Genomic DNA, 27,010 nt, shown 5'->3' with positions numbered 1-27,010 from the left:
GTCAAGGGTTAAATATTTTGGATGAAAATATTTTTTTGTGACTTTTAAAAAAGAAGCTATATTACTAGTTATTTTTATAAAATTAAATTGTAAAGGGGAAAAGAAAAAAGTTCAGTTTTTCATACTGGAGAGAGTGGGGCATTGACAAGATTGTAGTGCAAAGCTTTTAAACCTCTGAATAGACTTGATGGGAAAATTCTAAAATGCTTTGACTAGCAAAGATAGTCTTAAAGTACACTCTCAAAAGGTTTGGATAGGGATTAAGGAAGAAATAAAATAACTTAGAGGAAATTCTCACTAATCAGAAGAATGAACTGATTAAGCTAGGTGCTGGGTACTAGGTACAAATAATGAAAAGACCTCTGTTCTGAAAAGAACCTACAACTCTAGTGAGGAAATTAATAAGTACAAATAGAAATACATGCAGAATAGATATAAAATAAATATATAGTATCTAGGATGGGCATTAGCAGGAATTGGTGGAGGTGGGGTATTCAACCTTGGGCTATAGCTAGAAGGAAGAGAATGATTTCAAAGGGCAGAAATGAAGAGGGAGTACATTCCAGGAATGAAAGTAGGCTAATAAAAATGTAAGGATATTGGAAATAAGGATTATGAGTAAAAAAACATTTGAAAAAACATTTTATTGCACTGTGAAGGGAGTACAAGGAAATTGGAAGAGAAGTTGGGAAAAGATCCTGTTAAGTTTTTAAAAGTTTGTACTAGAGACAAGGAATAAGGAGTCACAGGAGTTGAGTTCAGAATGGGAGGACATGCTGAAGGTGGGATAAAATTGAAGCAGGGAAACCAATTAAGAAACTAAAGTAAGAGGGATTTGAACTAAAGTAGGAATTAATTGAGTAGAAGGGGCAAAATGAAAAGTCTGTGTGAAGTTTAAAAAAAAAAAAAAAAGGCAAAATTTGATATGAAGAAGGAATGAAATTAGTTTCCATGACAGGAAATATGGTTGTACCATTAACAGAAATGGGGAATTTGGAAGAACTTTGAGGGAAAGATAATTCAGATTTAGACCTTTGAAATGTCTCTGTCTACATTTATTTATGGGTGATGTGAGAACAAAGTAGGATGAGACTAGGGCTGGATATGTAAATGTGTGAGTCAGTTGCACAAAGAATGATAATAAAACTCTTAAGAGCTAGGGAAGTTACTCAATATATAAAGGGGCTATAATAAGACCTTGAGGAATACTCACAGTGAAGGAGCATGTTATGAATAATGAGCCAGCCAGAGAGACTGAGAAAGTTACATCAAATAGATGGGATGTGAACCAGTAGGAGGAGAAAGGTTTCAAGAAAATCCAGTATGGAAAGACCACCCTGGGTGGAGGGACAGTTTGGTCAGTTATGTCCAATACAATAAATAGACTAAAAAAAGACAGATTTGACAATTGAGATGGCTGATAATTATCAATTTGACAACATCTGTTGAATATTGAGGGGGGAAGCTAGATTACATGGTGGTGTTGGGAATGAGTAGAGAAAATGATGCTTGCAAGAAGCTTTTTCAAGGAATTTTGCTAAAAAGAAATCTATGGGACTATAGAGTTTGAGAGAGGAGAAAATGGGTATAAACGAAGATAAGGAAGGAACCAATAAAAGCTTGATGCTTTGAGAGAGAACAGTGGATTAGAGGTGGCTGGTTTGAACTTTCCCAATGTTCTTCCCCACCCCAAAATGCCTTAAAATAACACCTCAAGTTTTGGAATAACAGGATTAACAAAAAATGAGGGTTAGATAGGAAGAAATGATAGGAAATTTGAGTACATGAATTTCTTTTGCCACCCTCAAAGGTCTCATAAAAGCAGAGAGATTGTGGTCATAGAAATGATAGCCATAAAATGAATTCAGTTGAAATGTAAACTTAGAAACATAACTTTTAAAGATAAATAAGTTTTCTCCAAAAATGGTGGAATGCTTAATATTCATTTATAGAATACTACTTTAATGCCTTTTTTCTTTGAATTTTCAGTTAGAATATTGTATTGCTCACATCACTCTACATGATAAAATTGAGAAAGTAGTGACATTAAAATTCTTTTCATCTTTTCCTCCTTTATCACAGCCTTATTGAAAAGGTTTAATTATTATTTTTTCCTCACTTCTTTTTCTATAAATTCTTTTTCTCAAATCCTGTTTTAGAGTACTTTGTTTTAGGGGAGTTTGACCTCTTTATTCACCAGTGAAATGATTTTCAGATTTTTTTTTATTTTACTTATTTTTTGAGGATTTTTTTTTTTTTTTTAATTAAAAACTGTTCTAAGTCCATTCTTCTGTCTCCATTTTATCCTGTTGGAGATAACATTTTTTATTCTGCCAGGAATATGGTATTACTTTCAAGTGAAGAAATAAAGGGAAGTCTATTTCCATGACTTGTGTTAGATATATCCCAGATTCCAGGAGGATAGGATACTGTTTTAGAGTAGAGGAGGTAAGAATTTCCTGATGTTTCTATTATCTTTTCCTGAAGATAGGGGCAGTATTGGGTAGTCTTCTAAGACTCTTACCATTCCTTCACCACTTTGGGAGATGTAATCCCTGAGTTGAATCATATTCCTTAGTAGAGAGACTAAATGTCTTAATGCTCCTTTGTTGGGTCTTCTCAGAGATCTAATCGACTCATCTTTAGGATTTCAAAGTTTTTATCTTCTTTCTTCAATTCTTGCAAAGCTATCACCTTTTTAAAAAATAATTTTAACTTTTTTGTTTTGAAAGAGAAAAGTCCACAATCTTTCAAGAGTAAGGAATATATGATAGCTTGTCTGACCAGCAGTAATAATCATGAAAGTACCTTCAACTAACAACGATACATTTTAATAGCCTAATCATAAGAACCACAAACTTAAATTTTTTTTTCTAATAGTCTTTTGAGAACTAGTTAAGAACTTTACATGAAATGTGTTATTTCATTTTTCACATGGAATGTTAATTCATTCTACTGAATTCTTTGATTTTTCTATATCTGATTTATGAATATTCTTTTTTTTGCCTTAGATTTCTGAATTAAACTAGCTAAGATTTTGTTCCTAAGTTCTCTCCCTCAGTCTTCTTTGCCTTGGTACCTCCATATATCATTTGCTTTTCCTCCTTTTTCATTTTTCCAATAAGCCAACTAAAGTCCAGAGAGCTTTAGTATTTAGTACATTGTGTAGGGGGTCACACCAGGTTTTGAGGCTTTAAAATCAGGGGTCATTCACCTCAGCCTTCTGAGGACCTTGCTCTGGGTCTGGTCTCTAGCAATATATTAACAAGAATCTTACGTTTAGTGAATGCTTTCAATCTAGAAAGAAAAAAACACTCAGCAACATACATGAAGCAAAGCAGAAAAAAGGAGAGCCAAGTGGTGAGTCTGGCCAAATATATGTAGGATTTCACCAGCTAAATGTCCCCAGGAGTTCCAAACTGAATGAAAAGGTAGAGAGGGGCATTTGGGACCTCAAAGAAAGAAACTGGCCTCCACAGCCCTCTTCTCTTCTAAGTTTTATCAGTGACAGTTCTCAGCTTTAGTAATCCTTAGTAAATATTTAAAAAAACATTTTACTATTTTTAACACTAGAGACACCAATTTTAAATTCTAATCTGTTCCCCTTTTTAATTCAATACAGTTGAACAATGTTAAGCTCTGTTGTGTTCCAGTAACAAAACCAAAACGTTCTCGACACCCAAGAAGCACTATACCATTCTGATGAGGAATAACCAAATGTTGAGGTCTATACCTCAATAAAATTAGGATTAATTGAAGTCTAGTGGCAGGTTTGGGGTAGAGGGAGTCAAATGGAGCTCCCCTGCAGCTCCTTTGGATTCAGCGCAAGGATACAAAATTAAATGAAGCCTAGCGGTGGCAAGAGTCCCCTGTAAATGAATTTACGGCCTAAAAACCTAGATTGATAGAGGTTTATTGTAGGGTTTGGAAGTAAGGTTAAAGTCTGGTTAGTAAAAGGTATTAGAGGAAGAAATACACCAAAAGCAGGGGGACAGAGATTCTGTGATGCAAAGCATGGTTGCCTCCATGTTTCAACTCTCTGACAAGAGATGATTCCAGCTTGGCTCTTTTATTTGCTTGAAGGGGCCTAGGGTGGAGCCCAGGTTGATTCCTCAAGGTCCAGAACCCACCAGGTGGAGGTTGGGCTATCTGAGAAGATCATTAGAATGGGGGCTGGATACAGCCCAAACTGGCTCAGATACGGATCTTTCTCCTTGGAATACAAAAAGGTGGTTTTGACCAGATCTTGTAAATCAAAGGTCAGTTCCAAAGGGGGTTGGAGATCAGAAAAGGAATCTTAAAAGGGGCAACACCTGCATCATTTTTACTACTGGACTGGATTAATTTTGGGTTCACTTTTAGTGCCGCTGGCAAGCTCTTTAAAGCTCATTTAGTTCTAACTTCAATCCTTTACCTAAAATGAATAATAGAGGCACCATGTATTTCAGGCCACATGCCATTTGGGTAGAGAGAACTCTGACCACAGCAGTTCTTGTCTTGCTCATCCACAGGTAAAGAGAGGCTTGATAATGCCTCTCGTGTGCATGTTTGGTCTTGGCTTTCTGTCATCATGGACTAAGCAGGCAATACTTATATTCCCTTATAATCCCCTTATAAAGCAATACTTATAATCCCCTTATAAAGCTCATGCTCTGAAGTAAAAGGGTCCTTTCTTCCAATTTACAAAAGGCATCAACCAAGTGGGCTTATGGGGAGGAAAAGGTAAAGTAAATGTTTATTAAAAATTTAAATAAAAAAGCAAAAGTGTGATGTTCTCTGGTTTGTTATTCTCAAATGAAGTATTTCATACAGATACAGAGTTAGAATACTTGCTGGCATTTATTGTAGTACTTTAAAGGACGCGCTTTTATATGATCCTTAAAACAAGAGTTAGGACTTAGATGATTTTCATCTTTGCTTTACAGAGGATAAAATCAAGATTCACAAAAGCTGAGTGCTGACTTGTCCATGGGGTCACATAGGTTTTGAATTTAGTTTCCTGCTGATTCTAAATGTAGAACTCTCCACAGTTACAAAGGAGTCTCATCTTAGGGGGAAAGGGGAGTATTAGTTTCTAAAGGTGTAAAGTCAAATTTACTTCTGAAATCCCTTAAATAATCCATAAAGGATACTGCCATATATTTAGACAATTTTATTGGAAAGGAGTTAGGGTCTCTTTAGAAGAACAGTCCATATGAAAGAATGGATGGGTCTGAGATGGTTGCTATGGAAATAACTGAATATAAATGTTTTCCAAGATGTGAAAACTAGATCTACCAAAAACAGGTAAAAGCTTGGCTGGAAATAAAAACTCACTCAGGGAAAAATATTTTTTAAACAGATCATATCTAAACAATTCGAAGTGATCACAGCTTCACCTAATTCTTTTTTTTTTTTTTTCCTATTTTTATTAAGAAGTTGAAGAACCAAAGATATTGGAGCAGAGGAAGGTTGATTCTAGCAGACTAGTTATTCTATTCTAGGAAGGTCAATTAAGGATGCCCACTCAAGTAGAATGAATAGAATGTCTGTGGACTTGATGAAGAGAAGACTAGAATCACACACATAGGTGATGGTCATATGATGAACTCAGAGACTGAGATTATTTAAGAACTAAGAGGCCAGCAGTTGACCTCTTATCATTTTACCTAATAAAGAATGCAATGATGGATGAAATCCAATACTAACCATTTTCTCCTATTTTCTCTTAACATGTAATTCAATTTTGGCAATATAGTTCATTATATGTCTGATATTTTAAAATGTCACATATGAAGTCAACCCATGTCCGCTGCTTCTAAATATATAGTAACATGCCTTACTTTACTAGGGAAAAAATATTATTTTAAGATGAGTCTACTCATTTAGTGTCACATATATTCAGGTTTCAAATCTGGTCCCACATGTGTCAAAAGAGGTAGTTTTGAAACAATAAAAATGTAAATCTTGCTACTCATTTAATATTTGTCTGTAGTTATGTGCAAGGAAGGTGCTATGAATCAAGGCTTAAACTTTTTCTATCCTTTTTTTTTTTTATGTGCATTTTTATGTGACCAAGAGTATATAAAATTGGTATACAAATCAAACATTAACTAATAATAAAAAATTTCATTACCCCCACATTCAGTTATGAGACCCCATAGAGGGTCCCAAATCAGTTTAAGAAGTAGGGCTATCGATGATACAAAGACAAGACACTGTACTGTTCTCATCTTTAATCTAATACAGGACAATATTAATAATAAAAATCTGAAATCTCACACCACTTTGGATTTTTTTTTTTTGTTTGATCACTTCCTAATATCTATCATAGTCAGGTGGGTACATCTATCTTTTATTAGAAAACTTGAAGGTAGAATTACATTTTATTTCATTTTTATGTCTCGTTGTGTAGCATCCAATGGGTTTATTGAATTAAAGGGAATTGATTAAACTGAAGTGAATACACAATGTACGGAATGGTATGTACCTTCTTCCAGGGAAGTTGTGGGATGAGAATGTTTGAGCGGTTGCCTTGGGAAGTGAGTGAAGAGGCAGGGAGGGAGAACGGCCAGCCTTTTATCCAGTACAGCAGGTCCTCCGCTCTCAAATTCTATTTTGATCGGAATACAAGATGACATGAGAAAAGAAGAGGTCTGAGATGCTTCTTTTGAGCACGACATAAAGAACGTGCATTTTGGCGTTCACTTGTCAATTTGCAACGTGTAACGGAGAAGCCATTTTCATCCATAACTTTGGCAGATCAAAGTCTCCACTTGACAGAACTGTAAAAAAATCTCTCCCCAAATAAACGACTTATTGTGAAATTTGCCAAAAGATTTGACGAGACAAAAAAATCAGTCTTGGGCAAACCGTATCCGTCAGAAAGAGTAAAAATGAAAAATTAAAAAATAAAAGGATTAATCTGCTTAATTACCCTGGGCCTGGAAAGTTCTCTCTGCCCTCACTACCAATCTCTTCGGCTTTCTCGGAGTCCCAGCTAAGATCCTATCTTCAACAGGTAGGTCGCCTGGCTCTCCCTGGCTGCCTCAGTGAACTCTGATTGTCCTCATTTTGCAGATGCGGCCAGCGAGGCCACGTGTGGGCAGGGGCTACTTTGGAACCTGGAGCTCGCAGCCCCTCGTTGGGCGGGCGGGCGTCCTGCGAGAGCGGGTGGCCAGGCCCTGCAAGATGCTCAGCCCCGGCTCCCCTCCCCCCTTCTTTTCTAGGGAAGCCTCCCGCGAGAGGACCCGACTCTGCAGAAGCTCCACGAAGTATTACTAGGAGGGGAAAAGCCCAGAAGCAGGCTGGCCTAGGCTCGGCCCCGGCCCCGCCCCCGCTCTAGGCCGGAGCCCGGCGGTCGTTCAGCTGCTTGTTAGGTTCCCGCAGGGGGCGCTGTGGCTTGGAACAGAGTCGCCCCCCGGCGGCGGGAGAAGGCGGCGCTCCCGGAGCCGGACCCCGACCGGGCATGGCCTCCGTAGTGGAATACAAAGGGCCCAGGGAGGGCTACCGCTGCGGCTACTGCGACGCCCCGGAAGGCAAAGTGTCCAGCGGTGAGTGTGGCTCAGTTTCCCCCCTCCCTTCCTCCCTTCCCCAGCTTGGGCTCTCTTCCGCGGCCCATCTCTCACGGCCGGCAGCCTCGCCGTCACTGAGATGGTCGTTGTTCAAGGGGCGGACTAGAGTCTCGCGTTGCCCTTGCCAAATATGGCGCGAGTGTCGTCACCCCTCCCCGCCCGCTGCGGTCAGCCCCGGCGAGGCTTGTCCCTCGGGAGGACCGGTGGTTTTGCCCGCCTCCCCGCCCCGTCTTCGCCTGCCCCACAGCTCTCCGGCGCGGGGCATTGTGGGGTGTCAGCGGCTGCGGCGGCCGCGGGGCGGGGAAGATGGCCGCGGCTTCCGGAACCTCCCCGACCATCGTGGAATACTTCGAGGGCGAGGACTTCTACCGCTGCGGCTACTGCAAAAACGAGACGGGAAGCCGCTCCAATGGTGAGGAAGCCCAACGGGGCCCGTGAGCCGGGCCGGCTTCAGTGCCGGCCTAACGGGAGGCGTCCTGGGGGCGGGCAGGGGGCGGGGAGAGCGAGGCGGCGGTGACAGGCGGCGGAGGGCGGACGCTCGGCTGCCCCCTGCGCGCGGATTCCGGGGTGCCTCCAAGCTGCCGGCGCCCCCTGAACCGCCCTCCTCGCCCAGCTGGACCCTTGTCTCCCCGCCGAAACTGGGAGCTCCTCAAGGCCAGGAATCGGCCTTCGCCCTTTGTAGCCCCGGTGTCTTGCGCACAGTAGGCGCTTAATAAAGGCTTGACTGACTGACGATTGCGGGCGCTCAGAAAGGGAGGAGACCGGCCTCTGGTGACGTCAGTCCCTGGAGGTCAAGCGCTCTTTGCTTTATTTTCCTCTTTAAAAAAGAAGTCGGACCTGTTTGAGTCCGCTTCAGCCTCCCGCGTCGGTTTGAAACATTGCATAAAGTCGCAGAATTGAACGGGACCTTCTGGGTTTTCCATATTTAAGGGCCTTGTGGCCCAGCGCCTGCACTTTATAGAAATGGGCACGCCTGAGGTCACCTGGCAGAGGCAGCACATAAACGGTTGGGGATGTAGAGTTAGTTCCACGTTCCTAATTCAGGGTGGTTTGTTTTATTGTTTTTTCCCTTTCTATCGCCTCGCTAGTAGACAGCGTTGTGTCATCAATTTTAAGAATTTATTTGAAGGACTTCGTTTAGAAAAAAAAATTAGGTTTCTGCTTGTTCCTAGGATTGGGCAGAATTGAGCAAAAGATCAAGAAGGGATGGACCGAAGGACTGTGGCCCTGAGAAAGCGTAGGGATTCTTTGCCCGGCCCTCTGGGGGGCCTCCGCCGTGGGGCTCCTGAGGCTTCTCCGACAGAGCTCTCCGGGTCTTGGCTGGACGAGGTCGCCCCCCGTCCTGTCCCTTCTCCACACAGACCGGGAAGCTAGCTCCCCTGCTCCACCACCGTTCTCGCGGTTCCTGGGCTGCGGCCCCTTTGCCAGAAGGTGCTCATCTTTCAATCAAGAGAGTATCTTGATTGGTACTTTCCTTCCGTAGAGTGTGACCTTTACTCCTTTCCTTATAGTGCCTTACACGTCTTCACTTAATGTATCTTGTTTTATAGTTCTTGATGCACCTACCTGTCTTGCATATAAATCAAAAGCTCTTTGAGGTGAGTCTTCTACCTGTAAGAACTGGGACATGCACAAGAGGAGACATGTTGCATTAGTCCCCAAGTGGGTAGATAAGAAGTTTCCTTTTATCTGAACTCTTAAAGCAAGTCAAGTGTGTTAAATAAAGGGCTAATGAAAGATACTTGCTGTGATGTTCTCTTTTCTCAAAGTCTTAATCGTTCTCTTGGGGAGTTTCTGGAGGCAGCCCTGGCTTTAGTTCCAGTTCAATAATCCCAAATCCAGCCAGGAGCTAAAGTCCAGAGCCTATATTGTGTCCTTCAAAATCCTGAATCTTTTCCTGGAGTCCAGCTAGCTTTCTTACAGGCCTCTCTCTCTCCTTGGTTCCCCGATGAGCTCTTGTCAGAATGTCTCCAGCCCGCTTCAGTCTGATAGCAGAGGCAGCAAATGTGCAAACAAGATCAAAGAATATATTGAAAATATTAGGGAAGCCACTAAGGTTTAGGAAGATCAGGAAAAGCTTCTCGTTTATGAGTTATTAAAAAGGTAGAAACAATAGGATTTGACAATCTATTAGATATTTGGATGTGAGAGAATGAAGAGTCCACCACACACTTAGGTATCTAGTTGGACTTACTGGGAGGATGGTGATACCCTCAAGTAATTTAGATTAGGAGAGGATAGAATTAGGGGGAGAAAATAACAAGTTCCATTTTGGACATATTGGATTCAAGATGCCTACAAGATATTCAGTTCAAAATATCTAGTAGACAAGTAGAGCTGAATAGATATAAGAATCGTTTATATGGTGACGATAATTGAATCCATGAGAGTTGATGACAACCCCAGCTGAATATAATATAGAGAAAAGGAGAGGGCCCAGGACTGAACCTTGGAAGGCACCTATGGAAGTAGATGGGGCCTGAATAAAGTTCAGCAAAAGAGACTGAGGAGTGGTTAAATAGGAAAGAGGAAACCTGGAGAACATGATGTCATGAAAATCTAGAGAGAAGAGAAAATGAATGTGATGGTCTAAAACAAAGTTATGCTTTAAGTAGAAGTTGGTTTGTGTGGTCTTTGAATAAAACTTCCAACACTGAGACTCTAAGAGTAGGCCCAAGTCTTGTAAGTATGTGGTCCAAATGACCTTGATTACTCTCTAGGAGCTGAGTTGGGTTCCTTGCCTGTCCATAATCTTCCACTTGTAGATCTTTGATCTTGTGACTGAAGTGTGAGTTTTCTGTACCCTTTCATTCAACAAGCATTTATTAAGGTGTGTCCCATTCACTGAGGCTAAACAGGAAAAAATACTTTGCCCCCAAGGAGCTTATGTTCTCTCAGGTGAAAATAGCACAAGCACAACTATATACAAAACAGAAAGTAATGGAGTGTGGAGAAAGATCAGAAGAGACCTTATGCAGAGGTAGCGTTTGAGTTGAATCTTGTGAAGAGAACTAAGGATTCTTGGAGTCAGAAGTGAGGAGGAAGTTCATTTCTATCACCTAATAAGCACTAAGTGCTTAGTCTGTGCCAGGCACATTTCAGTACTGGAGAGACATAGTGAAGAGTTTCTTCCTGCAAGGAAATGCAGTGGGTTCAGAATGTTTGAAGACAAGTATATATAGGAGAATAAAAGAGCTATTTAGGCCCGGAGTAGATCAAGAAAAACCTAAATACAGAAGGAATCTAAGGGGATGCCAGAGGTGGAGTTGAAGCAGAATCTTCCAAGATGGAGGACACCTGGTGCAAAGGAATGGAGAAAGGAGGAGGATTGTTGCCAAAGGAAGTAGACCAATTTGGTGAAATTGGAGGTTAGGGCTGACCATATAGTGTGTAATCATCATGAAAAGGCAACATGCAGCCAGCTTATGAAAGATTGCAGATGCCAAGATGTATTTGTATCTGAAGGATAGTGTGAATTCTCTGATGTTTCTTCAGCAAGGACACAGTGAAGAGGCTATATACTTTAGTAATGTCTGTTAGGAGCTGAATTGGAGAAGAGAATCTGACTGCAGGCCTGCTAATGGGAAGGCTGTTGTATGACTTGGATAAGAAGTGATGAGGGCCTGTCCAGGGTGGTCGAGATGTGAGCAGAAAGATGTAAAGAGACACAAAGGCCACTTGTGCAAGGGTCCAGTGGTAGGAAATGCAACAGTTAGGAGAAAAACAGGGAGGCCTTTGTGGCTGCAGGGAGGAATGGGAGGAAAGGTAGCTGGAGACAAGATTATGGACTTTAAATACCTAGTAGAACAGTTGGTATTTTATCCTAGAGACAAATGGGAACTCTTGCTGTGTGTCTTCCTCTGCCACTACTCTGAACACCATAGATTAGAACTGTAAAGGAACTTAGCTCTCTGTCCTAATGTTTTCCTTTTACAAGTGTGGAAACTGAGGCTTGTAGAAGTTATACTTGTAGACTTACTGAAAATTACAGAGTCAAGGTTAATTTGGGTCCTTTGACTGTTCTTGTCTTTTTTTTCTTTTTCCCCAAGCATAATACTCAATACTTTAAGCATGTCTTCTTACCAGGATTTTATATTATATTTTATGAACCACTGACTGAATCAATCTTTATAAAAGTGGTTTTGTTTGTTATTTGACTTTTAAAAATCTTTCATTTACTTTCTATTGCTTGCATGAAGTCCAAACTTTTTAACTATCTTCTATACATTATAACTGAAGTCTTAGTTTGTATTATATTAGTTACTATTCTTATCTTTAGGAATCTTATTAGCTATACTTCTAGTCCTATAGGCTGGTAGTAGTAGAGCAAAATGCATTACACTTTCTGCTGTCTCCATTGTATACATGAGCTGTTTTGTTAATATCTCACTTTATGTGTTGTCCTCCCCTTTTCGGTCCTGCTGTGAAAATGATTGATGCTTTCTTGGGTTCTTTTTCATTTTAGTTGATATTTTTAGTTAACTACCACATGCAGTCTTTTGATTCATAACTGTTCTAATCCAGATAGTATATTACTCCTATTTCTGTCTGTAGTGGAGGATCTGTTTATTTGAATTTGAACTTGGTATTTGACCTTAGATCCCAAAATTCCACTCTTCTTGAACAGGTTGTTCTTCTTTTCTTTGAAATTTGGTGACACATAAAGGTGAAAACTTCTGAGTGTAGCATTTTATTATCATTATCATTATTATTATTTGGCATACTTTGTCATCAGAAGGAATTAGATCAAGTTCTGCTTTAAATGTGTGGGTATAACAGTGTAGATAACCCAGGTACCGGTGAATGACAGGCAAGGAACGTTTACCCTACTTTGAAATCTTTCAAAATTTGATTATCAATTATGGAGACCTCTTTCTGAGGCAGTCTTGAGAGCCCACGTAGGTGAATCACTAGGAGGAAATACCATGGTGAGTCAGATGGTAGCTTGAAATACAGAATCCTGTGACATTTCAACAAGACAAAGATTGTCATAAGGATGGCAATGTTCTCTTGTGCAGGTGGCATATGTGTCAGTTGTAAATAAGTCCCCCTTTAATATTGTTGTTCAAGAGATACTGCTCATGGTTGTAGGAGCCTCTTGCAAGATTTCCTTTTCCATTGGTACTAGTGCATGCCATCTTGGGTGTTGTGCCTATATTATTATGGCAGAAAAATGACGTGCAAAATGCTCAATAGAAATAGAAAGGTGTGACAGTTCTTTTGCTCAAAGAATTCTCAGGATATTAGGGGAAGATAATGTAGAGAAGAGAATTCAGCTTTGTAATGGATGGAGAAGACTAGAGTCCTAGAGATGTAGAGGTGGAGCAGTTGATCAGGCCCAGTGGCAAGTGTTTTAGCATACTGTGGCTGAGTGTCAGGGAAAAAAAATAGGGCCCAGAAGACTTTAGGACACAGAGGCAAGGCAAATAAGTTCTAAATGTTCTTCTTACTGGAAGAATTGACTTCCTGCTTAGAATAATATGAATAGTCATATCACTTTTAAGGCTAGTAGAGGAACTGTAGTGGAACCTGCCCTCTATTCTTGGGATATGGGGAATGGGCTGTGGATTACCTTCCTCAGGAGTAGATTGTGAAAATCAATGGAGAGAACCATTCTGGAGAGCAATCTGGAATTATGCCCAAAAAGTTATCAAACTGTGCATACCCTTTGATCTAGCAGTGCTACTTCTGGGCTTATATGCCAAGGAAATACTAAAGAAGGGAAAGGACCTGTATGTGTCAAAATGTTTGTGGCAGCCCTTTTTGTAGTGGCTAGAAACTGGAAAATGTTGGGTAAATTATGGTATATGAATGTTATGGAATATTATTGTTCTATAAGAAATGACCAACAGGAGGAATACAGAGAGGCTTGGAGAGACTTACATCAACTGATGCTGAGTGAAATGAGCAGAACTAGGGGATCATTATACACTTCAACAATAATACTATATGAGGATGTATTCTGATTGAAGTGGATATATTCAACATAGAGAAGAGTTAATCCAACTCCAATTGATCAACGATGGACAGAATCAGCTACACTCAGAGAAGGAACACTGGGAAAAGAATGTAAACTGTTAGCATTTTTTGTTTTTCTCCCCAGTTAATTTTTACCTTCCGAATCCAATTCTTCCTTTGCAACAACAACAACAACAACAACAACCACAAAATTGTACCTAGGATATATATTGTACTTAGGACATACCATAAAATATTTAATATGTATGGGAATGCCTGCCAGCTAGGGGAGGGGGTGGAGGGAAGGAGGGGAAAATTCGGAACAGAAGGGAGTACAAGGGATAATGTTGTAAAAAATTATCTTTGCACATGTACTGTCAAAAATGTTATAATTATAAAATTAATTAAAAAAAAAAAGAAAAGAAAATCAATGGAGAGGAGTCTGGGGGACAGAGAGAAGGTAGAAGAAGAATTGGTAAGAAAGTTGTGGGAATGGGACAAGTGGCACCTGTAGCATTTGTTCTGGCCAGGTTAGCTAATGCCCCAATGGATTCTATGTCACCTGGAGTAGGTTAGTGGGCAGAAAAGAAAAAGGATTTTTCCTGATGGCTGTCAAAGCTAAGGGGAAGAAGTATAAAAGAGCAAAGGGGTACTTTATATCAGAACTTAATAGTTTTGGGGAAATCTGTTTGGCTTATTGACTTTCCCTGTGTCCCCTCTATGTTAGGTAGTATTGGGGCATTCTTACACATTGTAGACAAGCTTCTGGGTTGACATAAACCAGAGGGCCTAAGGCAGTGATAAGACTGCCACAGTGGCATTGACTATTCTTTTTTATTTGTTTTCAAGGCAATTGGAGTTAAGTGATTTGCTCAGGGTCACACCTCGGAAGTGTTAAGTGTCTGAGGTTGTTTGAACTCAGGTCCTCCTGATTCTAGACATACCTAAGACATACCAGGATGAATAATGATGGCTTGTTAGCCAAAGTGTTTCTCATTCAGATATGGAAACAACCTAGACATTTTTAGAAAATGAAAGAGAATCAGATCAGGTACCTTTTTTTGCAAAATGAGTCAGAGATAAATCCTTGATTGTGAAGGTCCAGGCTAGCTCCTCTGAAGGGCTCAGAATAAGTCCTTGTCAGGATAAGCAAAAATCCTTGCCCCACATTGGGCGCCAAATTGTAAAGTTCTGATCTTCTCTCAGTTGTAATCCTTCTCTGGGAGGCAGCTTTTCTCTGTGAATCTTTTTCTCTGTCCTCTTCACTTGCAAATCCACGTGTTGTCTTCTCCTTGACCCAATCCAGAACTGACTTTCCAGACTCTAACTTCTTATTTTATCCTCCTGGAGAATGGGCATGGAATAACTTGGGCTTGTGGGAGAAATACTTCAACCAATGAATTTGCTGCTCTTAAACATGTAAGCTCCTCCCCAGAAGTTCAGAGGGGTAAAACTCCCCTTAAAGGGCAGAACTAGAGAATTGTTGAGTACCCGACTTAGCACTTAGTAAGAACCTAGTATCTCATTATCTCATTAGCACTTAGTAAGAACCTAACATTTGATGAAACAAGCTCCTTGAGAGGCTGGATTTTTGTTTTTGTTTTTGTTTTTGTTTTTTGTCTTTGTATCTACAACTCCTAGCACTATGTGTGGCACATAAATGTATTTGTTCATGTATGAAGTAATAGTATAAAGGTTAATACTAATAAGTGAAGTCATTGGATAAACTAATTCCCAAGATTAAACATTCATATTTTGCTATTGATATTTGTTTTCATAATTAAAAATTATGGATTTATTTTTTATATAGTTTATACTTTAAAAAAGCCTAATTTGTTGAAATTCATTACTAACTTTGCCATTTTTTTGTTGATAACAGGCATGTGGGCACATTCAATGACAGTTCAGGATTATCAAGATCTTATAGACCGTGGATGGCGAAGGTAAAACCACCTAATACAGATACTTTCAAGCCTTGTGGTTAGTTGTTGGTTGGTTGTTTTTTTTAATAGAATTTATACATTTACGTTGCTGCAGAGATAAACTTTCTTAGCACCTGATTGTAGTGTCTAATTTTGATCAGTTCAAAAGAACACATGCCTTATTAGATCATGGAGGGGGAGATGGAAGACAGACTAGGATATTGTTCAGAATGTCCTAGATATGTTGGTTAGAATTGTTTTTTATTTAGCAATTCAGTTCAGTTGGGAGTGATCTTGATCTTTTAGAAATTTGTAGTGTAAAAACCAAGTCATCAATAAGACTTTAAAATCAGAATCGGGACTAGACCTGTGACTTTAGTAGCATAGGAAACTCTTAGATAAGGAAAGTCCAGTGTGAATTTGCTCCTCCTTTGTAACACAGAGTAAATCTTATATAATTAATAGAATACTGAGAGATTGAATGGACTTGCCTAGAGTTATAAAGAACAGGGCATGTTACAGGTGGAACTTGAAACTAGATCTTCCTCTTTTCAGAGGCTATCCATTATATTTTGTGGCTTTTCCAAATTGTATTTTAAGCTTTTTTGGCATTGTATTTAATAATGAATCTCTCTAAGGGGTAGAGTATTAAACTTGTTGTCTGGAATACCTATGTCATCATATCTTGCCTAGCTATAAAGTAAGTGTGCTCTTATTTTGCCACCTATCTCTGAAGGACAATGTGAGGATCAAATGAGACAAAGTGTGTAAATACACTTAAAATGTAAGATGTTGCTATTATTACTATTTTTTTAACCTTAAAATTCTTAGAGTTGTGAATATCTTTAAATTCTCATCTTAGCTGCAAATTGTACTGAATCTTATTCGGCTAGACTTAGTCAATAAAGTAATTCTACTATAACTTCATATTAATGTACACTTTTATATAAAATAATTAAACTTTAGAATTCCTTCATTTAAGTTTTAATTTAGCCATTAAAAAGGCTTGATTATAATACTTTCTTGTCAATCTATCTATATTTTAATAGTCCTCCAGCTTTTTTTTTTTTTTAATTTTATATATTTCAAAAACTTGTCTTTTCAGCAGTATGTATACTTTCTTCACCATTGTGGATTTTAACTACTCCACATCTTAGCACACAATTTTCATGTGTGAAAAAATTAATTACCTGATGAACCAAATTCTGGTAATAAAATAAGTCCTTTTGAACTTAAACAAGTTGACCCTTGGACAGCAATAGGTATTTGTTGAAAAACACTCCTGTCTCCCTTTTCAGACTTCCTGTATTAGAGAGGACTAGAACTCTAACTCCCAGGATCTTGTCCACATTGTGAGCAGGCATCTTAGTTGAACTTGAGAGATTTTTTTACATAATAGTATTCAGTATTCATAAAAATATTCAGATTTAGTTTATGTCATTGTAGTTAGTCTTAAGTGATTTTTTGTGAATAAAGATATTAGATAGAGAGACTAACTACAATCTGGAAGACCTGTATCAGTTACAACTTCTGACATTTATTGACTGTTTTACAGTAGGTGAATCACTTAATCTTTCAGTACCCAGAGAAGTTATTAATCTGCATGATAGAGGGGAGTCCCTACAACAATGAAGACTCGAAATAATATCAGTAGCCGTTAGAGACTGTGGAGTGCTTTTTTGGTGTTGGTACTTTTATTATATCCCTTTATATTGAAGAGCTTAGAAGAGAAGAAATATTTTTGATTTATATCTTTGTCAAGAGATGCCTTTTTTATAGTAGTAATTGTATTTTTCCTTTTGAGAAATATTTTGTTTTTAGTCTTGTATGTACAGGAAAAATGTCTGAGAAACTAACAAGAATGTTTTATTATTTTAGAAGTGGGAAGTATGTATACAAACCTGTTATGAATCAAACATGTTGTCCTCAGTACACAATAAGGTAAGAATTTTTTATTACAAATGTTCTTTTGAAGCCCAGTAATGATAGAAATAGTCAAACCCTGGTATGAAAGTTGCATTCTCCTGAGCCCTATCACAATAAATAAATATCTTTGCCTTGTATATATACCTAGTTTGGAGGTTTTTTTTTTTTTTTTTTTTTTTTTTTTTTTGGGAGGGGGTGCGGTTTGTAGGTTATCTTCTCCCATTAGAATTTGAGTTTCTTGAGAGCAGGGAATTTTTTTTGTTTCTTTGTATTTCTAGCATTTTGTACAGTGACTGCCACTTAGTTAATAAAATCTGTTGATTGATTGATGAACTAGGTTACAAGTAGAAGCTCATTATAATATTGAGAATTTTACTTAATAATGCTTTTTTTGTGTTGCATATTAGCATATATCAAAGTATCACTGAATTTTATAATTGAAAAAGGACCTCAGTGGTCTTTTAGTCCAATCCATAAGGAATCTCTATTATAACATAATAAGTGGTCATCCCACTGTTTAAATACTCCAACTTGGGGCAATTTCCTATCTCCTTTTTGTTTTTGCACAACTTTCCTTGTTAGAAGCTTTTATAGACTTCAAACTTCAAAATACCTCTTTGCATGTTTCACTTCTACTTGTGCCACCTTTGGACAAATAGAGTAACTTTTCATGTGGTTAATCATATGTTGTGCCAAAAATCATGTTGGTTACTAGAGAAAAAAATTCCAAAAAAAGTCTGTCTTCTAGGAGTGTACATTCTACTGGGGGAAAAGTAACATATATAGATAAGTGTTAAACAACATTTATATAGAGAATAAATACAGAATAATATCAATTGAGAGAGAAGAGCACTAAAAACTGGGAGATTAAGAAAGGCTTGCTCTAGGAAGTGGGTAATACCTGAACTGTGTGCCTTTAGAAAAAATTTTTTTTAAGTTTTCTTTTTTAAAATTCTGAATCACAGAATGAGGTTCTGTATATATAATTGAACAGAAGAATGCTGGAACTCTGTCTTCCCAGAAATCAGCTGGAGTCAGGATCACTAAACGTCTTTATTCTTGATCTTTTACAGTCAAGTTCAGGGGGTTAGGCCTAGCTACCTCACACACACCCCTTCCTCCCTCAAACGCCAAAAGAGACTGAGTCAGCTTCTGTGTCTCACTTCTTCCTACTTCTACTCCTCCCACACACATCACTCCCTTCTCTTTGTCCCACCAATCAAGTCAGCACAGAACAGCTGGGGAGGGTCAACCTTCAAACAAGTTAATAGGGAACTGTCCAATTGGCAATTAGTCTCACGTGTTTCATTATCCAAGTGCATTGCTCAGATCTAGCCTTTACAGAAGAAGAAAAGTATTATATACTAAATTGCATATCTTTTATATACATCTTGTTTTCTTTTAAGTAAATAATAAATTCAACATGTAACTTTCCATCCGTGTTGCTTTTCTGTGGTTCCTGCTGGTCTTTCTTCCGGCCTTTTCTGTGTTTTTGGAAAAAATATTTCAGTGACCCTTTTTTCTTTCTTTTCTACTTTATTTTTCCGGCAACCAATCCCTAACCCCCATTGCCTATGTCAGAAAATACATGTCTTCTGAATCTTGAGACTGTTAGCTCTCAATCAGGCAGTGGATGTTGTATGCTTCATCATTTGCTTTTGGGGATCTTAATTTGTCATTGGATTGATCATAGTTCTTTAGCAAAAAGAAACTAATTTTATGCAACATCAACTCATTCTTTCTAGGTGTTTTTGAAACCATCCCTTTATTTTTTTATAGCTCAATGATATTCCATTGCATTTCTTTTTTTTTTTTTTTTTGAGGCTGGGGTTAAGTGACTTGCCCAGGGTCATACAGCTAGGAAGTGGTTAAGTGTCTGAGACCAGATTTGAATTCGGATCCTCCTGAATTCAAGGCTGGTGCTCTATCCACTGCGCCACCTAGCTGCTCCTATTCCATTGCATTTCATATTTCATAATTTGTTTAGCCATTATCCAGTTGATGGGTACCTTTTTGTTCTTTGCTATTAGAAAAAAATTGAGCTATTCTTTGAAGGAAGTAAGGGATTCTATTAGGAAGAATTATACAGCCATATTTCTAAGATTTTAGAGCCAATTTAATAGAAACATTGCTGGTTTAATACAGTATGGATATAGGAAGTAGCATTTGTATATAATTTAAGGTATTTTGTATTATCTCCAGTGTTAACATTTGCTTTCTTTTTTTTCCACAAAAACCATGACAATATAGATATCTCTCCCCAAAAAAACCCTCAAGAAAAGTAAATTTTTTTTTTAAATGTGCTTTAATCTGTATTCAGATAACATTAGTTCTTTCTCTGTGGATAGATAGGATTTTTCATCATAAGTTCTTCAGAGCTTTCTTGGATCATTCATTGCTGAGAATAGCTGAGTCATTCACAGCTCAATATTGCTATTATTTTGTACATAGTACATTTCAAATCAGCTCATGGAAGTCTTTCCAGGTTTTTCTGAGAACATTTGCTCATAATTTCTTACAGCACAGTATTATTATATCATAATCATATGCCATAATCTTTTTAAACCATTCCTCAATTGATGGGCATCCCTTTCCATTCTTTGCTTCCCAGGAAAGAGCTGTTATATTTTTGACTATATAGGTCCCTTTTTGGGGATACATACTGAGTAGTGGCATTGCTTAAGTCAAAAGGTATTTATTTACAACATTTGTTTTCTTAGTGAAATATCTGGACCTCTATTCAGATTTTTTCTTCTAATAGCAAATTAAATCAAAACCTGTTAAAATCATTTATAGTGAAACAAGTTTTCACATTGGCTATATCTAAAAAAATGTCTCTTTGTGTGTGCACTCTTAGTTTGTTACTGCACTGTCAAAAGGTGGGGCAACATGAATCCTTAGGAATTTTGGTTAGTTTTCTTTTTAAAAAATTTTAATTGCCTAAATTCTGTCTTTTTATCTTCTCCCTTCTTCCTCTCTTAAGAACACAATAAAAACAAATGCTTTTATAAAGAGTCAATTAAAATAAATTTCCAGATTGGTCACAGTCTAAAAATATTTGTTTCATTTTGCATTCTGAGTTTTTGACTTCTCAAGAAGTGGGCAGCATATTTCATAATCAGTCCTCTGGAATCCTGGTTATTCACTTACACTGAAAGAAGTTCTGCACATTAATATTCCATCTCATTTATATATCATACACGTTCATGTATTTTCAAAATTTATGAGCACACCTTTGGATTACCATCTTTGCCACCTCAAAAAAAGTCATGAATGTGTGTGCATATCCTTAGAACTTGTTTTGCATAGGATTCTTTCCTTTAATTTACCTTCCCTCTGATTCCCTCCTTTCCCCTGTCTGCCTCTTATTACTCTGTTGAGTGCAATGCTTCTTAGTACCCAAATATGTTTGCATATGTTGGATGTGTGTGTTTTGCTTTCTTTTGATCAGTTCAGATGAAAGTGAAGTTCAATGGTCAGCTATTAGTGTAAATATCTATTTGTGACCCAGACTGTATGAGGTATTTTCCCTAACTTACTTCTGCCTTCCCTATATTACATTCCTTTTTTCCTCTCTTTTTATTCTTTGATTAAAATCATCCAGACATAATAGGATCATTATCAGGCCTTGGTAATAGGACTCTCTATAGGAACCTTGATGATGATATAGATCAGGGATTATACATATATTCTGTCTCCAAATTTGAATGTAAGTAGATTATCCTTTTGTGTTTTTTTTTTTTTTTTTATCATTGTTCATTTCTCTTTACCTTTGGTGTGCCTCTTCATATTTGTTTGAACTTAAAAAGTTTCTCTATAGCTCTATAGCTTTTAAATAGCACTAATTGGAAATCCTCTTGGAGCATTATACTGAGTTTTGCTTTGCCTTCTGGAATAGCATATTTCAAGTTCTCTTCTATATAGTGTTGATTGCTGAAATGTAATTCAAAAGATCAAAAATTGACTGTGGCTCTTTAGTTCTTAAATGCTTTTTCTCTCTTCTTTACAATTTTTTTCCTTGATCTGGAAACTCTGGATTTTCACTGGATTTCCTGGAGATTTCCATTTTGGGTTCTAGGAGATCTGGGTAATTATATTATTTTTTGAAATAGGTTATCTAGGCTTTTTCTGGTCATGATGTTTTAGATAGTGTTTCTCTTGTCTATTTGTTTTCCAGGTCACCTGTTTTTTCATGAGATCCTTTACATTTCCATCTATTTTTTTAGCCTTTTGACTTTGTTTTAATATTTCTTATTACCTCATGTAGTTATTGATTTCTTTTGGTCCATTTCAATTTTCAGGTGCTTTGTTTTATAGTTCTGTATCTTTTTGTGTCAAACTCTTAATTCCTTTTTTATTCCTTTTTTTCATGACTCTCATTTCTTTTCCAGTTTATTCCATAATTGTTCTCATTCCATATATAAAAAATATAACTCTTTCTTCAAATTTTGCTTTATCTTTTCTAAGAAATCTAGTTGAATTTGTGGCTAGCCTGTCGTTTTCTGTGAAGTATTGCTTGTAGATGTTTTCATATTATTCTCATTGTGTTTGTTTCTTGAGTATTCCTACCACCATAATAGCTCATTATGGGGGAGTTTTTATAGATTTGCTCGTTTTTCAAGTATACTTTGTGACTTTGGACTTGTTATTAGAAGTGGGCTCTAAACACTAGATAGAAAGTCTGGGCAGGCCTAATTGCTGTTTTCTTGGAGTATTGGATGTGTGTTAATCTAATTCTAGAATAGAATATCTCAATATAGAATAGTCTAGGGACCTGCAAGCTTTCATTGGCTTGAGATATTAAACCAATTATTTTCTAAGGAAAGGTTGTTCTAATCAATAACTTATAAAACTTTTTTGCTAATCTTTATGCTAATTCTTTATGTTAAAAAAAGTTAAATTATTGCCGAATGCAATTTATCTTATCAAAGAAGTGTTAAATTAGGAAACTACTTTTCATTTAATATGTGTAATGACGGTTTCTAAAATTGTTATAATTTTAGGTTTAGCTTTGTAGAATAGTTCCCTAATTTTTAATAAATTCCATTTACTAATTTAAATAAACCCTTATTGTTTATATGAGGGGATATTTATAAATTATATAAAAAAGCAAGATTGGTTATATTGTAGAATTTCAATAACATTAGATATCTTCATAAGTATTCTGAGGCATATAATTGGCCAGATGATTTAGGCACTATCTAGAACAAATTATATTTGTTTGGAACTTAAATAAAATTTTTAAAAACTTAACTTGCTTTCTTAGATGCCGACCTTTACATTTCCAGCCATCAAAATCTCATAAGAAAGTTTTAAAGAAAATGTTCAAGTATTTGTCTAAAGGAGAATTTTCCAAAGGAAATAATGAAGGTAAGATTGAACGTGTTTCTAAAAAAGTTTTTTTTTTTTAAAAAAAACTCCCAAACTATAATTTATCCTTCCTAAGGACATTTAGGTCATCTTAGTTATTTTGAGTCATGGGGGAAGAAAAATGTAATTATCCTTTTTATATTGAGACACAAATAAATGATTTTGTTTGATCCATGTCTGTGAGAACTAGTGTCCTAGCTTCTGTGTAGTGGTTTTCTCTTTGGATATGTTTAGATTTCTCCTATTCTTTTAAAATAATAGGATCCTCCACATTCTACAGATTCACTGGGTTTATTTTTCTCATCCTGTTTTTCTTTGTTTCTGGTTTTGCTTTTATTTTTACCAGCATTTATTATTTTTCCTTCCTGCTGCACCTATACCCCTATTGAAAAATTAAAAAAAAGAAAAAGAACATTCATATAGATATTCATAGGCCAACGAAACAAATTTCCATATTGGTCATATTCAAAAATGAATGTCTCATTCTGCATTTTTAAACTTATCACCTCTCATGAAGGAAGCAAATGGCATGGTTTACCTTCACTTCTTCTTGGTTTATTATTGTATTGATTAAATTTTTAAATCTTGTAGAGTTTTTATTTATAATCTTACTGTCATTATATAAATTGGTCTAGTTCTGCCACTTCATGCTGTTAGTTCATAAAGATTTTCTCAGTTTTCTTTCCAACTTTAAAATGTCATTACTGTTTTATTTATAGTTGACATTACAGAGTACAAAGAGATTTAGTACTATTAGAATTATGGTCCAACTACAACAGAAGTAAAATAGGTTTCTTTGGTCAGTCATCATTTTTTAATTTTTTGTTAAACATCATGTAATGTTTATTACAATAAATCATGTTAAATCATGTAAATATGATTTCTATGAGAAAAATGTATTCTAAGTTCTAAACAAATGATTTCAAATGTACTTTTTGCAATGCATGCTATTGTTTTCTTTGATTATGTAATGGTCAGAATGCTGGGTTGGGACAAAGGAACTCTGGTTTCAGGGTAGTTTTGTTTGGGGACATCACTTATCTTTTTTGAGATTTGCTTCTTCATTTATAAAACAAAGGAGATTGGATTAAATGATCTTTAAGGCTCTTTCAAGCTCTAACATTTTAAGATTAAAAGTTTTATTTAATTTTTTTAAAATTTCTTTTCCACACCAGCTGCTCTTTGGACAACCCCACTTTAATTCTTAGGATCAAGCAAGGATAGCAGCAACCTCCTCTTTGGTCTCTCTGCTTTTAATCTCTCACCTGTATAATCTGTCCTCCAGAATTTGCCGTGTAATATTGGAGAAACTGAGCAAGATAGAGATTAGAGAACAATTTAATAATTTATTTAATGGAGAGTTTTGGTTTGGCTGAATTAGACTATCGTCTCAAAGAATCCAGCAGTGAATGTCAGATACAAGATTCTTTTATAGGGTAACAAGAACAGTGACATAATGGGGGAGATACCTAAATTGGGATGACCTAATGGGGGGGAGAAACCCAGGATGAGGTTAACATAATGGAGGCAGGCATAAGGGAGGGAGGTACTGGAGAGGCTCCTGATATTCTAATGATGTCTAAAATGGATAAAGACCTTTATCCCATCAAACATTAATAGGAAATAACTGTAGCCTAAGGGCTAAGATTGGGGTTCTCAGCTGCCACTGGGCAGCGCGCTGAGGAGGTTTATTTGGCCCCCTGGGTTATGGCAAATGGGCTGAGGGGCGGAGACAGAGTGTGAGTTTTTGTTTTTACTATAGTCCGGCCCTCCAACAGTCTGAGGGACAGTGAACTGACCCCCTATTTAAAAAGTTTGAGGACCACTGATATAAGACCTTTATCCTAACATAAAGAGGGAATGGTTATAACCTGAGGCAGAGTAACTGAATAGGACAATTAGGGAAACTGGGTCAGGACATTAAAAGGGAACTGTGGCACAACAGCCCCAATGTTTAGAAACTGTTTAAAAACTTTAGAAAAGTTTAGAAACTGTCATTATGTTGAGTGGTCTTAAAAATAATTAATTTGTATATGATATATTCATATGTTTTTTCCTGTTTGGATTTCTTCAAGTAATGATTTACTTACTGCAGTTCCCACCCTTATTCCCCCTCTTCCCCTAATTTGTAGAAGAACCCATGGATTCTCAAATGGATGATGCTGGTATGCATGATTTTGCTCTGAAAAGCAAGTTGGACATAAAGTCTGACCAGAGACCTCTCAGTGAAGATTGTCATGAAATCAAAGAGAGCAAAGTGAAGGAGAAAGAAGATTTGGAACCTAAGGAAACTAAAATGTTAAATAAGTCACATGCTAAACAAGAGAAACTGGGGTCTGGCGAGCCATCAGGCTCTGTTAAAGTTGTTCCCTCAACTCCCAAACCAGGTACAGAAGATTGGGCTCATGGTATCTTGAAATAATGTTCTTTTTGCTATGGTCACTGTGGGCATTGAATAACTTAAGCTAGTTGTTTAATTACTTTTGTATTTTATATTCTTTTGTATATGATAAAACCCTGACATATAAAATTTATCAATATATGGATTTGATATAATCTCGATCAGAATGTTATCTCTTCATTCCTTGTTTTGAATAAAAGCCAAAAATAACAGTTTCCTAAATTTAAGCAACCATTGGGTAATCAATCATTAAGTAACTATTAATTCCTTTTCCACACCAGTTGCTGCTTGGGCAACCTCAATTTAGTTCTCAGGATGAAGGTTCAGATAATAATCTTTTGTTTGATCTCCCTGTTTTTATTCTCTCACCTATCTAGTCTGTCCTCCAGAAGTTGCCCTAGCTGTCTTCCTAAAGCAGAGTTTGACTACATGCCTTTTATCTCTTTAAGAAATCTTAGTGGTCCCTTTTTGCCTTTAAGATAAAATTTAAATTCCTTAACTTGGTATTCCCAGTCTAAATTCCAGACTGCCTTTCTGAACTTATTTCACAGATTTCTCATTCATGAATTTTAGATTCTAGTCAAACTGGTCTTCTTGACATTAGCTCCACTTCTACTTCTCATTTTTGTGCCTTTGCATAGGTTATCCTATATCTCTGGAATATGTTTTTTCATCTTTGCCTCTTGAAATCCTTCACTTTCTTCCTGATTCTCCTAGTTGTTCTGTGTGATTGTTGTATGTGCACAGTATGATGTAGCTCTCCTAGATCAGGAGAGATTTTTTAAAAAATATGTATAGAACTTATAATTGAGTGTTCTATGTATGATAGATAATTTTAAATGCTTGATAAACTGAATTGAACTGTAGAAGTCTAGACATGTAAGAAAATTGTGAGCTGTTGTCTCCTCAGGAATGGCTGTGTTTTACCACTCCTTAAGAGTATCCCAAATCTCTTTCTATTAAGTGTGGGAGTTGGTGTTTGATGGCCAGAGAAAAAGTTTGATTCTAGTCCATACCCATTTGTTTTCAGGGACATAAAGATTTTAATGTCCTCCCCATAATCTAATTTGTCAAACTTCCATAGCACAAAATTTGAGGTGTTTAATTAGCATTACTTTATAATCTAACCCTAAATGTATATTGTCATGACATGACCTCCCTGATGTCATGGTCCTTTTATAGGACAAACTACAAGAACAAAACTAATCTAGTCGCATTTTCTGAAGTAACTTTTTCCCCAATTGTGCTGATATGATCATTTGACATATGATCTAAGGGTCTAAGTTTGTTCTACGTTGAGTCCTTTGCTTATGTGTGATTCTTGCTAGTGCTTGAGCCAAGAATTCAATGTTATTTGGAAACTCTTAACTCTTTTCCCCAAGAGAATTGGATGTCCCTCGAGTCATCACTGTTATAATTGCTCCAGGACAATATGGTTTTTTCTTTCCTAAGTTACATGGTTCCCTGGAGGGACTTCAGGGGTCACATTAAAGAACAACAAAGCATTTTATTGATACCCTTTTCTTTCTCAAGGGTTAGAATCTATTGTAAAATTTAAAAATCTTTAATTTTTCTGTGAAAAGTTCAACATCTCCCTTTTAGCAGACAAGTAAATTTTCTAGGATAGTCAATCAACCTAAGTAATCTAGATCCATACAAATTGGTATTAGACTCAAAAGTCATCCTCACTAGGTCCACTTTGTTTTTAACTGAGAACCTAGACATGATGACTTCAATAGCTGAACTGTAAGCTGAGACAGTGTTTTCAGTTTACATATGAAAAATCAGGCCTCTGGAGGTTGAGTAACTGACATCCTTAGTTTTTATGGTAGTCAGTAAAGTGAGGTTTGAATCTACATTGTTCTGATTCCCAAGTCCTG

The 27,010-nt window shown here is 37.1% G+C and overlaps 1 protein-coding gene across 10 annotated transcripts in view; it reads left to right on the top strand.

Annotated features, from left to right (window-relative positions):
• Positions 1-6,514: 6,514 nt before the first annotated feature.
• The window catches only part of ATE1 (arginyltransferase 1), a 163,794-nt gene continuing 143,298 nt past the window's right edge, over positions 6,515-27,010 (top strand). For 4 of the 10 annotated variants that reach the window (XM_074295766.1, XM_074295764.1, XM_074295762.1 and 1 more), the window contains exons 1-6: positions 6,515-7,000; positions 7,209-7,532; positions 15,391-15,454; positions 17,312-17,374; positions 22,626-22,729; positions 24,862-25,116. In XM_074295766.1, the coding sequence (XP_074151867.1) occupies positions 7,448-7,532; positions 15,391-15,454; positions 17,312-17,374; positions 22,626-22,729; positions 24,862-25,116 (571 nt within the window). In that variant the 5' untranslated portion in view covers positions 6,515-7,000; positions 7,209-7,447. Of the gene's footprint in view, positions 7,001-7,144; positions 7,533-7,724; positions 7,966-15,390; positions 15,455-17,311; positions 17,375-22,625; positions 22,730-24,861; positions 25,117-27,010 lie in introns of those variants that run through there. The other 6 variants (XM_074295760.1, XM_074295759.1, XM_074295761.1 and 3 more) reach the window with 4 other exon arrangements.

The sequence above is a fragment of the Sminthopsis crassicaudata genome, chromosome 2 (assembly GCF_048593235.1).
Source record: "Sminthopsis crassicaudata isolate SCR6 chromosome 2, ASM4859323v1, whole genome shotgun sequence".
Lineage (NCBI taxonomy): Eukaryota > Metazoa > Chordata > Mammalia > Dasyuromorphia > Dasyuridae > Sminthopsis > Sminthopsis crassicaudata.
This window is presented reverse-complemented; position numbering and strand designations above follow the sequence as displayed.